Source organism: Biomphalaria glabrata, chromosome 7 (genome assembly GCF_947242115.1).
Source record: "Biomphalaria glabrata chromosome 7, xgBioGlab47.1, whole genome shotgun sequence".
In the NCBI taxonomy this organism is placed as follows: Eukaryota; Metazoa; Mollusca; class Gastropoda; family Planorbidae; genus Biomphalaria; species Biomphalaria glabrata.
Window position 1 is genome coordinate 33,292,809 of NC_074717.1, and position 13,439 is coordinate 33,306,247.

At 34.5% G+C, this 13,439-nt stretch overlaps 1 protein-coding gene across 4 annotated transcripts in view; it reads right to left on the reverse strand.

Annotated features, from left to right (window-relative positions):
* Positions 1-633: 633 nt before the first annotated feature.
* Positions 634-13,439, reverse strand: part of LOC106073175 (aquaporin-4-like) — a 34,855-nt gene continuing 22,049 nt past the window's right edge. For 3 of the 4 annotated variants that reach the window (XM_056034722.1, XM_056034721.1, XM_056034719.1), the window contains 2 exons: positions 7,928-8,077; positions 634-4,763 (listed from right to left, as the gene is read on the reverse strand). In XM_056034722.1, the coding sequence (XP_055890697.1) occupies positions 4,665-4,763; positions 7,928-8,077 (249 nt within the window). In that variant the 3' untranslated portion in view covers positions 634-4,664. Of the gene's footprint in view, positions 4,764-7,927; positions 8,078-11,800; positions 11,880-13,439 lie in introns of all 4 variants that reach the window. The other variant, XM_056034720.1, reaches the window with a different exon arrangement.

Consider the following 13,439-nt stretch of genomic DNA (forward strand, 5'->3'; position numbering starts at 1 on the left):
CTAATCAAGGCACTGTTTCTGTGAAGTAAAGATGTAGGACTCGCGCACTACTGCACTCACGTCTGACATATCTCTACCTGAAAGAGGGCGGCTTGTTGACAGGGGCGTGGTAGGGGGCAAGGGCTAAGTTCGAGTGTATGCATTCGAGTGAGTTCGCGTGTGTGTATAAATGGTTGTTTGATCCGGAGAAAATATTTGTTATACTTTGTCTTTAGACTCAGACTTGAGACCCGGCCCCCATGACAGTTAACTTTAGCTCATAGAAAACATAAGTTAATAACATAAGCAGTGGCGTAGCGATGTACCAGTGGGCCCGGGTTCAAGAATATAATATGTTAGTGCCCCCCCCCATAAGACAAATTAAGTGTATGGAAAAAAAATCTATAGTCTGTATATTTTCCAAAAGACATTCCAATGCAATTAGTTTCAAATAGGCTTTTAAACAAGTGTAATATCATCTCCAAGGCCCCATGTAGGCACCAAAATGTCACGAGCCTTGGGCCCAAACCCAATGAAAGCCCGCATGCCATGGTTGTTACACCACAGTTTGTTGGCCCCTTCTGGTCTTGGGTCCAGTTTAATTGAACCACTTCGTGCCATGGATGCTACGCCACTGAACAAAGTATGCTTGAAAAAAAAAACTTGTTCAAAATGTTTGAAATTGATGTTTGTTTTTTGTCCGGTAAAAAAAAAATAATTGCACAAAACTTCGACTTGATCCGAGATTGGGTGTGGTAGAAATCACGTGTGCAAAGCAGACAGACAGACTGAAACAGTTGATATAAGCTTTGTAAAAAGAACGTTTATCCCGCGGAAAAGAGAAAGTCATGTTGCCAGGTTGGGCTGGACTTGATCTAGAACCCCCCTGAGAGAAAAAAATAAAGTTTACTATCAACGAAATGAAAACTACCTAATGTTACATGAAGACTGCTTAGTTTCCTCATTGGGGACTTCATGATGTTAACTTCTGCAAGAAACATTACAAACGTTTCTTGTAAAGCCTCTGAAATTTTTATATTTTTTTCCTATCCATAGCTTTCATCCTAGCGTCATAATCTTTGATATAAACAGCTCAAGTCTGAGTTTGAAATGCTGATATTGAGGCTCACACAATTAGGAAGAACAAATTTTGAGTAAAATATCTTGGTGTACATATTCCATTGCATACTATATAGAGACTGAATGTATTATATGTCAGGCAAAATTCGATACATTTTAAACATCTCACTAAATACGAAAATAACACAGTCAAAACATAGGCTACTTACAATACCACTAGAAGAAATCAATATTATGACGGTATACCCTGTGTCGCTCAAACTGCTTTGGTCAGTTTATAATACAGAAATTATGAAATAAATTTGGTCTGCTTAAACGTTGCATTCAAGTCAGTCACTAAACAGAATACTATGTAGTTAAATAAAACATATATGCAAATACGTGATACCTTTCTTAAACTCTGAATAAAACTTGAGAAAAAATTCTTTAATTACAAAATGTCATTCACAGTGTACACAAAGAGCTTATCTGCATAGGCATTGAATGATAATAAAACAGCCTAACAAGAGGGCATAAATAAACAGACAAGATCTTAAGTCTGGGATGAATATGAACAATAATGACAGACCATATTATTTACACACACACACACAGCACAAAGGTAAAAATAATAATAATCCCAAACATTACATATAGTATATAGTTCTCCTGGCCTTGGACTAACAAACAAGTCAAAAACATTAGTCAGTATGAAGCACTCCTGGTCTGGGATTATCTTTAAAGTCCCAAATACAACAGTCAATATGTAGCAATCATGACCTATAAGTGTCCCAATAATTACAATCAATATGCAGCCCAGGACTGAACTGTAATATCACTTGGGCACTTACTTCTCTGATGGAATGTTGTAATAGGATTACTAACAACAAACTCATGACAATGTAGAATGGGTTCATGATTTCTTGGAATGTTGCAATAACTTGATGTATAAAATATTTAATTTTACAGAAGTTTATTAAGTTATAATTTGAATTATTACAAAATTGAAAAGATCCATTGTTTAAAAAACCATACACAATGCTGATAAACTTAGAGTGGAATGCTCAAATAAATTACAAACACAGACGTGAGCTTACAAAAATGGAAATCAGTTCTGCTAAATAATTGACAGCTAAAATGTATAAGAATATAAAAACTATAGAAACAAGACATGTTTACAAATAAAAGTGGATTAAATGCAGGTTATAGTTATTAATAGTGGCCAGAGAGTAAATGCAAACATAAAAATTGATAATGCAAAAATACAACCAAAATCTTTGGCAACAAATTTAATTTAAGCCATTTCTGTTTTTTTTTGTTTTTTTATTTATTCTTTGGCTACTTTTGTTTTTTTTTTTTTTTTGTCCTTTTTTTTTAACTGCATCAAATATTTGGATTGTAAGAAGTATTTGTACATACTGCTATGTGGACATATTTTTAACTTAAAATGTTACTAATGAAAAACTGAATGTCAGTGCTGCTAACTTACTAAACACTACATAGACCTCTATGTGTTTATCTGTACATTTGACATTCACTCTGTATTACAAATCTTTAATACTTTGTATAAATATAAAAATATATTTGGTATAGAAAAAAATCTGGTCAAACAGTAATAATGCTTAATGTAATTGTATCCTATCCTTAGAATAAGGGCAGAACATCACCTTTACTGGCTGTGGGGACTAGTGGGAAGTAGTGAGGAGTAGTTGCGACTCTTCAGGAAAATCTCATACAAATGTGTTGCTGGTGTGCTCATACAGCATTAGTGTGTAGTTCAAATAAAATGTGTAAAAGCAACTGTGCCACACTTATACCTGGAGACAGCTAAGTTCATACAACAGCAGACAGTCTCAGTGATTGAACTCCATGTAGAAACACTTGATATGTTTACTTACTTTGATAGAGATACAGGAAATGATGTAAATTGTGCAGTCTTAAAATGTAATATTAAACATTGAGATAAAAAGTTTATAACAAAAATATGATGAAATAAAAATGGCAAATAATCTTCAGAGGCATTTTAAGTTTTGAAAATGTAGATTCAAAATGTTTTGTTTCTATTATTAATACTTTCAGTATTACACAAGAGTCAGTATTGTTTAAAAGTCCCCCTGTGTCAAACTAGAAGTCAACAAATTTATATCATGTCGATTATTTGCTTAAAGATACTAATGGGAAAATGGTATTATTTTTTAATTTATACTTTGTGTTCAAAGATATTCAGTCTTGTTAATAGTATCTAAAACTTAAATACATAAATGTAATATTCAGGTTTTTTCTTCATGATCTAATAATAATGCAGTACATTACATGGCTATGTAGACCCAGTAATGACCTACACACTCATATTATATAACGCCTACTTAATATAATGTTGAAGATTCAGTGGTGATATAAATGAAATGCAATGTTTACATTTAGGTTTAAATATAATGCTTTGATGACAATTTGGTAAACTATATGTCTTTATGGTCCTATGTGACCACATATAAATTGTGCTGACAGGAAAGTTACATTTTAATAAACTATTGGCATCTTTCACTAAATGCTTAAGTGGTGTCAAATATTCTGAGTCATTACTAAACTAGGCTACTGACACTAGGTCAAATTCTTATTACACTCTAGGCTACTCTTTAAAGCATACACAAATATAAAGTTTGAAATAAATTAAATATAAAGTGACTCAATATTTGGTGTCAGCGATAACATTTAAACATTAAATAATTATTACAGTTGATCAATTGTAAAAGAAATGTAACAAATAAATAAAAAACAAAAATATGTAAAACAATACTTTGTAGTAATCTGATAACATTCTACACAAACAACAACAGAGGATTGGATAAGAAGATAAAATTGCTAAGAAATTCAAACTATTTGTTCAAAATTCTATTGAATATTTGCCAAAATTCAATTTAAAAATAAAATATTATTCTTCTAAAAATCAATAACCATTGCCAACTTTTACTAGATCATAAATTGTTTTATCTTTGTTATATTTTGGTCTATATTACATTGACCTAAAAAACAAATTCTAAATTGATCTTAAATAAATTCAATTAAAAAGAAAAGAAAATATAAAGTGTCAAGAACCAAGAAATTAGAAATCAATTATTATAAAAGGGATCAACATCAACATGAAGGTGAATGGTTTCAATGCCATGTTTCATACACAAAATGTGAATACTCTTTTCAAGTGATGAGAATACATAGGGCTTCATGATGGACATATACTGTTACAATACATTATTGAGTGAGTGACCTTACTAGTCACAGTAACCTGTAGAGATACACACACATATAGATGCACACACATACACACACACACATTTCTAATCCTTACTGAAAGAAATGACTAAGTGGACCTGACACACAATGACTGACTTAGTGTAATTTATTAAAATGACTTAGTGATATATGACTATGAATATACACAGACAATGAATGACTTAGTGATATATGACTATGAATATACACAGACAATGAATGACTTGATGAACAAAATGACCAAGTGACACATGACCTACACAGCTAGACATGAAGTAAACAACCTAGTGACCTATGTACATCTTGGACATGACAACCTAGTGACCTATGTACAGGTTGCCCATGTTTCAGGTCTTTCAAACATTGGAAGTAGAGCCAAACTTCTTCCCTTTCTCTGTCATTGTCTCTGTCTCTGCTAACTCCTCTTCATTTGGATCCTCCTCGATCACACGAACCTGGAGGAGAAACAACGGAGGCTTTAGCCATTTCTGATCAGCATTGGATATTTTTACATATTTATTCTAAATCACATTTTAACATTGCAAAATCAATTTTTCTTAAGCTCTTCCGTTTGTAAATTTAATTTAGTTGGCAATTAGCAAGTTCAATTCAGCCTCCCTAACATTGGCTTAGTTTGTGGTGAAAATATAGACTATTTTTGAAACTCAAAGGGAGATAACTTATGTTAACTTATATTAACTTGATGATTAATGCAGTTTTTCCCCCTTGAATGTACAAAAATCAAATGAACCATAGAAAATAACTTCACGCATTGTTATGATCATTTCGTTTATAAATCAATGACGACATAGCGCGAAGCATTTTGACAATCTTATGGGACATTAACAACGAACTGTATTATACAAAGAAACGGGGGGGGGGGGGAGGGGGAATGGTGTCAGGGCAAACTAAGAGAATGTAGTCTGTGGTTTCTAGAAAGTTTTAGTTCATATAGATTTACCCTTTAAGTCTTCTCTAGTGGCTCCATTGAGCAGAAAATTGTGTCATTTTCATTGACAAATAAAACAAAGATTAAGAGACTAAGATGAAGAGACTAAGTACAAACAGTTACTGTTCTGGGGGTGGGAAGGTCACATCTTCACAGTCTTTATTATACGCTACGCCCCTGCTCTTTACTTGTAGCTAGCTTTATTCAGCTTCTGTTCCACCTTTCACGTCTCTCGTTGTTTGAACTGAACTAATCGAAAGCTATGCAGTCAACAAATACATAAATATATATAACCCATGGGCGTAGCCAGGGGGGGGGGTTGGGGTTCAAACCCTCCCCCCCCCCCCCCGAAATGAAACCCCCCCCAACCTTGGGGGGGGGGATCGGATTTAGTGAATGATTTTTTGCTTTGATTTTGTTTATTTTAGGTAAGATTTTAATACTAAACCATCAATTGCCCCAGCACAACCAATGGGGTTTTGAGTTTAAAACCCCCTGCCAGGGGGGTTCGAGTTTAAAAACCCCTACCAGGGGTTTTGAGTTTAAAACCCGCTACTAGGGGTTTTGAGTTTTAAACCCCCTACTCTTCTATAAAACAAAACAAAACAAAAATGCAAACGAAAATCTCCTAATTCCAAGAGCACAGTTAAGGGAGATTTTGATTTTAAAACCCCCTCCAAAATTTACGATAAACCCCCTCTTCAATATAAAAAAAAGTTAATTACGCACTCAAAATGTTATGAGCGTAGCTAAATGGGTTTTGACTTAGTTTTTAGTTTAAACCCCACTTCAGCGGGGTTTGAAGGTAAAAAATACCTCTTTAATAATTAAAACAAAGCAAATTATACACTCAAAATGTTTTGTGTAGTCAAAGGGGTTTTGAGATTAAACTCCCCTCCAGTGGAGTTTGAAGCTAAAAAGTACCTCTTCAATATAAATAAAAGCAAATTACTCACACTAAAATCTATGAACGCAGCCAAAGGGGTTTTGAGTTTAAACCCCCCGCCAGGGGAGTTTGAGGCTAAAAAATACATCTTCAGTGTAAGAAAAAAAGCAAATTACGGACTCAAAATGCTATGAGCGTTGCCAAAAGGGGTTTTGAGTTTAAACCCCCATTCAGAGGGGTTTAATGCTAAAAATACCTCTTCAATATAAAAAAAAGCAAATTACACACTAAAATTATTTGAGCGTAGCCAATCCAATCGGGGGTTTTGAGTTTAAACCCCTCTTCTACAGATGGAGTTTGTTTAAAGTTTAAAACCCCTCCAGATGGTTTTGATTTTAAGATCCCCCTACAGAGCATTTTGAGGTGAAAAAACCCCAACAGATGATTTTGACGATAAAACTTCTCTTTTGGATATAAAATCTAAAGCAAACTACAGTCACTTAATTCCAAGAGCGTATTCAAGAGTGGTTACACATTTTTATCAGTGGCAGGGCTCCCTTAATAAACTGCAGTGAATAGTCATCTGCCGAAATTGAATAATACTAAATGTACAGTGGCTCAACAAAGATGGCTAAGACAGATTTTAGAATTCCGTTATAGAGATCGGGTTTAAATCAAGGAAATCCTATGCCGAACTGGGAGTCGACCCTTTAGTGAGATTGTGAGAGAGCGACGCATGAGGTTTGCGGGACATGTTCTCCGACAAAATGGATTACGCATAAGAATAGTTGCAATGATATCCTAGTACAGCTTGACTCCACTCATTCATTGAGGTCCTCATGATCGCAGGTGGGAAGCGGCTTTAGACATTACCAGTGACCGATTTTTATGGAAACAGCTTGACGTCAAATGCTCCGAACGGCGCGGTAGGGTCTAAGTCAGTAAGAATAGCACATTAGGTTTTTGAAATAAACTTTTTAATAGCAGGAAAATGCACTGTAGATACCTCAGAATATGCATTTTGTTGGCTTTCAATACCAGAAATAGTGCATGGCGGCGGGGCTTCGCCCCGCGATAGCGCTCCCCAGACCCCATTGCTAGTAATGGCAGGGAATCTACAATTTTATGGAAACAGCTTGACAGCAAATGCGCCAAACGGCGCGGTAGGGTCTAAGTCAGTAAGAATAGCACATTAGGTTTTTGAAATAAGACTTTTTAATAGCAGGAATAATTCAATGTAGATACCTCAGAATATGCATTTTGTTGGCTTTCAATATCAGAAATAGTGCTTGGCGGCGGGGCTTCGCCCCGCGCTGGGGGAGCTCCTAGCGCTCCCCCCCCAAACCCCCCCCCCCGAAAAAAAATCCTGGCTACGCCCATGATATAACATCAACTACAACTGACCTTCACCAAGGCAGGTCTTGGATAATTGTACGCCCTAGGCGAAGTAAAGTAGAGAGCCGCAAATGAAATGGGGCGAAGTGAAGTAAAGTGCCCCAAATGAAATGGGGCGAATTGAAGTCGAGTGCCCCAAATGAAATGGGGGCGAAGTGACGTAGAGTGCCCCAAATGAAATGGGGAAAAATATTCATTGAAATAATAAAATAAAAAAATGTATTTCAAACCTAGTAAACTCCTACAAAAACATTGGGCACAGGTTTCACTATTTCTTTTTTAAATATATTGTTTTGAGACCTGTGTGAGGCCCCCACCTATCGTTGGCCCTGGGCTGACTAGTTCGCCTATGCCTAAGGTGGGCTCTACCTTGACCTCTAAACACTCACCTTATATTTCTTGGCCTTGTACTTGGCGTCGTCGTAATCACTAGACAGAAGACACGCCTTCGCCTTGTCCAGACTCGCGTTCACTGCAAAGAGGTGCTCGTAAAGAACGCCCGCCCCCACCCCTCCTAAAATTGGTCCGACCCAGTAGACCTGGTCATTAGAGAGAAAGAACAACATTTAGTCACTTGAAAAGCAAAGGAATGTCTTGACAAAGAAACAAAAAATATAGACATTAAGAGGCTTTTCATATTACTATTTCTTGGAAAGAAATTCAAATTCATTTTAATTAATAAAAAAAATAAATATTTAAAATTGTATACTAATCAGCTCAAGTAATATTCATAATTTCATTAGCATTCATTGTTGTTTTTTTTTTGTTTTGAGTGGGTTTTTTTTTTTTTTTGTAAATATCTTCAATTTTTTTTTTATGTTGCTTCTAGCATTTCGCAAAAACTTTATGAAAATCACTGATCCAGACACTAGTCCAAAGCTGTAATGCGATGGTAGATATATGTTTTTACTACAATTAAAATAGCATGTATTATGAAAGTGGCTACAAAATATTTGTAGTTGTTAAATGACAGCGTTAAAGCCATTCATGCTTTGTAAGTCATTCTAAATATAGTTTTAATGGAGTTAGTCTTTTTATTGACATTCTAGAACATAACTCTGAATCCATTTGACCAACACTTAACATTGAGCTCTTCATCCATTGGTGTAAAACTTAACATTCATTCGAATGTGTAAACTGTAGTATGCAATGTATATATATATATATATATTAAAGTATTCAATGTTTGTATATATCTTATAGTATGCAATGTTTGTATTTTGTATATATGTGTTTAAAGTACACTCATTATTTCGGATTCTGGACTACATTACAGACCTCACTGTCAGTCTAAACATTGACATGATGTTTCGATACGTCCAAGTGTTAATCAAACATTGACATGATGTTTCGATACGTCCAAGTGATAATCAAACATTGACATGATGTTTCGATACGTCCAAGTGTTAATCAAACATTGACATGCTATTTCGATACGTCCAAGTGTTAATCAAACATTGACATGATATTTCGATACGTCCAAGTGTTAATCAAACATTGACATGATGTGATCAAGTTGTTCTGCTACTGACTGACTTCCAGACATCCAACTTTACATCGTAGTGGGTCAGCATGACACAGACAACCCATTCGTTAAAGCACGCGCAGGTATGTGAGCACGTGATAGTCTCTGAAAGCTGATATAATGATTTTACTTTTTATACACTTTTAGTGGCTGGTTACCAAGGAAATGTAGCCACTATTTATCCATTTTGATTTGAAACGCTAATAACAGCTCTCATAATGTTCTATGAAACTATTTACACTAAAGATTGTGACAGGGAAGAACACTGTAAAGTATCTTTTTATTGGGGCTTTATATTTCACAGACATTGGGGCTTTATATTTCACAGACATTGGGGCTTTATATTTCACAGACATTGGGGCTTTATATTTCACAGACATTGGGGCTTTATATTTCACAGACATTGGGGCTTTATATTTCACAGACATTGGGGCTTTATATTTCACAGACATTGGGGCTTTATATTTCACAGACATTGGGGCTTTATATTTCACAGACATTTCTGTAATCAAAAGATATTACCTTCCCCGCTCCCCTAAGTTCGTCCTTTAAGCCTTCCCCCCCCCCAGACACACACATATCGTAGTGTTTTGTTCATGATACTTTAATAGAATTTAGTTTACAAAAGAAGCTTTCATTGTATTTTGATATTTCTATTAACTAGACAGGTGAGATGAGGTCATTGAGAATGCAATTCGTTTTGAAACCACATGTATAAGCTTACTCTCTTTTACAGTCACACTCTGATATATATATATATATTTATATATGTTTGTGTGTGTGTGTGTGTATGCACACACATTCACACGAACACACGCACACATTCCGATATATGCACACATACATGTAGGCCTATGCGATATTTTACTTATAAGCACGGTACAGTCAGAAGTAGGCCTACACATGCTCACAACTGTATACACATACGCATACAAACCCACAGATGAACTCACTTGAACTGATGCGTACACAAATAATTGAACATTCAGCCATTGATAGTTAATATTAGCAATTGAATGTTTACAGTTGTGACATTTAATGAATTCAATTGCGTCCCTTTGATATTTGTTTGACTGTCGTTCGTGATTGATTAGTCAACGACTCTAGACTTTATTCTATTCATACACAAAGTGTCTATCTATCTATCTATCTATCTATCTATCTATCTATCATCTATCTATCCAATCTACTAACTCTCTCTCTCTCTCTCTCTCTCTCTCTCTCTCTTTCTCTCTCGCTCTTTCTCTTTCTCTCTCTAATTTTAAAAACAACTAAGGACCTTCAGTGATAGGAAAGAAACATTTAGTTCACACTTGTGGGACTACACTAAATTAGGATTATTGAACTAAAATCAATGATGGCAGAGAATAACTCTGAAATAATAAGTACATTTATAATAATACTAATAACACCAGTAATACTAACATCTAAATAATGTAATAACATTTCTTGTATGTTGATGTAATAATAATTTTCAAAAGAAAAAAAATCTAGCGTTACAAAAACTGGCAAATGAAAGCTGCGCACACCTAAAATAAACTACTGACATTGTGAAAACACCAGTATAATAGAAGGACTCTATAGCACATTAAAAAGTTTACACTATATATAGTATCAGAAAAGAAATGCAAACAAAATGGCATTGCAAGGAATATTCGAATAGGCCTAAATGAAATTTGATAGCCAATGACGCTTTATATCCATTGACGACTGTTTGCAACATGACCCGGTGGGCCTACATGTCGAGTGATGTCAGCCTTTTCCTTAATAAATGTATTAATAATAAGTTGCGATCATTGATGTCAAAACCCTCTGAATCTGCGGAAAATGTTAACTGAATTTCCACCAGTAAAATAATTATATGCACATTGCGAAAACGACTCACAAGTTGTTTCATGTTATCTCTTTAAACAAATCACATCAGCTGCACCTCTACATATATTGTATCTATAAAGGGTGACTCAAGGAATGTATTATTTTAATTTCCTTATTCATTAGAATATATTAATTTATTAACGCCTGAAAGATAATGTCATCAAAATATACGTTTAGAGACTGATGTCCAATCTGAATTAAACATGAAGTGTAGAGGCTCACAGCGGTCAACAAGTTGAAACGTAAAATCCAAACATGAAAAACAAATGAATAATACATATAATCTACTTGCAATGTTAAATAGAGAAAGGCTTTAGGTCGTCCTAAAATCTGTTCATCTCCAATGGCGGCCCATTGACATCTGTTTTGGGGAAAGATTTGCCTATTGTCATTGGGCAAGCCACACAAATCTCTGGTCAGCAACTGTTGACCAATGTGAAGTTTTACTTCAACGCTCCTTTTTGGAATATCTTTATCTTGACTTAGTCACTGACTAGCTAAGAGGAGACAAGCTGATAGTGTAGACTAAAGGCGAAGACTCTTTCCAGCTTAATTAATCCACTTTTTTTTTCAAAATGTGAATACATAATTTTTTATTTCCCTTTATAGAGAAGCAAAACAAGCGAAGATACATAAAACTGAAACGATAATAACAAAAGAGTAACAAATAACAAATAACAAATAACGAGGAATGAATGAAAGTTAAGTTACAATAATTTAAAAGAGAGCATGTAATGGGATTAGCTAAAAAGCATTAAAAACATGAGGCCTACTTGCCATGAGATAAAAGTTGAAAGCAAGACTATAAATCAACAACCTGACCAATGTAAAAGCAACCAACTAGCCCAAATAAAGTACATACATTTATAATACAATAGAGGCGAGTACTCATATAAGGCTGCAGCTAGTGCACCTCCGATGATGGGGCCTACCCAGTACACCTAAACATAGTAAGAAAGTAAACACTCTCTATGTTAAAGTTTTCTTTTTTTTATATCAGAGAAAGATGTCATTGAGCATTACAATAGCTGTAGTGAAATATGAACTAATGGGATCAAATTTGGCGCAAATTTAGTTTCTAACGGTTATTGGAAATTTCCATATGTGCTATGGAAGCTATAAATAGAAAGCTTTTGGTGTCTCCTGTGAAATACGGAAGTCTCAACACACTAAGTAGTTTCAGGAGTCTATCTACTAGTATGGCCATTTTCAGTAACCTAGGACCGAATATCTAAACCCTGTCGCTGATTGTAATCTTTGAAATCCAGATCGACTTGGTTCCTACGTTTGATCATTGATCTCAACACCACATCTTCATCTTATTGTCTTGTTCTTTCTTGTTGTATTTTATGGCTTACAGAACGTAAGCAGAATCTGACAATTCAAAGGTGTAAGCTTAGAGCAGATTCACTTTTAGCGTGAAAATCTTCAATATCCTAATCAATTCTAGAAGATGATAGGATATTGATGATTGGATATTGATGATAGGATATTAATGATATTATATTGATGATATCTTTTAGTTGATCTGTTATGCAAAGAACAGCAGGTCAATTTTAAATATTGGAATTTTTTTACGAATAACTAAACAATGTCAAGGACGCACGTTTCCAACTAAAAAAAAAAGAAATAATTCTTCTTTCTAGGCGCCACATCGGAAGAGCTTTTGGTTCTCCAGTACTATACTGCGTGAATGTCACCAAAGTTATTCAGTACAACAAACAGTTTGCTATTTGTAGTTTTTAGATGAAAATATAGTTTTAGGAAAAATGAATATTAAATTTAAAAAGTCAATAATATAATATGAAAAAAAAGTGACTATTACAAAAGCATCTTGAGCCAACAATCAAAATTAATATAATAGTAATATAGTTAAAGTTAATTGGCGTAGCTAATTGGCGTAGTGGGTGATATCTCTTATTAAAAAAAAACAACAACTTGCATTTAAAATCTACATTTCCGTTATATCAATCTTTTGAACTAGACAATTGTACCAGAAAGGACACACTCAGCTGGACTCGATATGTGACATAGTTATTCAGAATACACGTAGGGTCCGTTAGGCCAGTCAAACACAATGGGTAATATTTCACTACAGCTCATTTGTAAAAAAGTTAATGAAAACAATACGCCAGAAGATATCTTTAGGCTTTATAATAGTAGTTTTGTTTACAATTTCAATTTTTATTATTACAGATTTATTCATATTTACATGATTGCTATTTAGTTTACAGTTTTGAATCATGTGGAAAATCTATCTCAGCCTAAAATCACCTGGGTATGCCCGATCGTCATATGAAGGGAAAGAATCCAGAGTCAGAAACCCTGGAAACTTTTATCTAGTTATCGCTCTTGCCATTCAGACTCGTCTGTCATATTGTTTGCTCATGAATACTAAAAATCAACCTAAAATAGCCAACACATTTTTTTCTGATTACTAAATAAATATTAATTTAAAAAAAAACAAAACAATTTACTGAAAATAAAATAAAAACGATAAA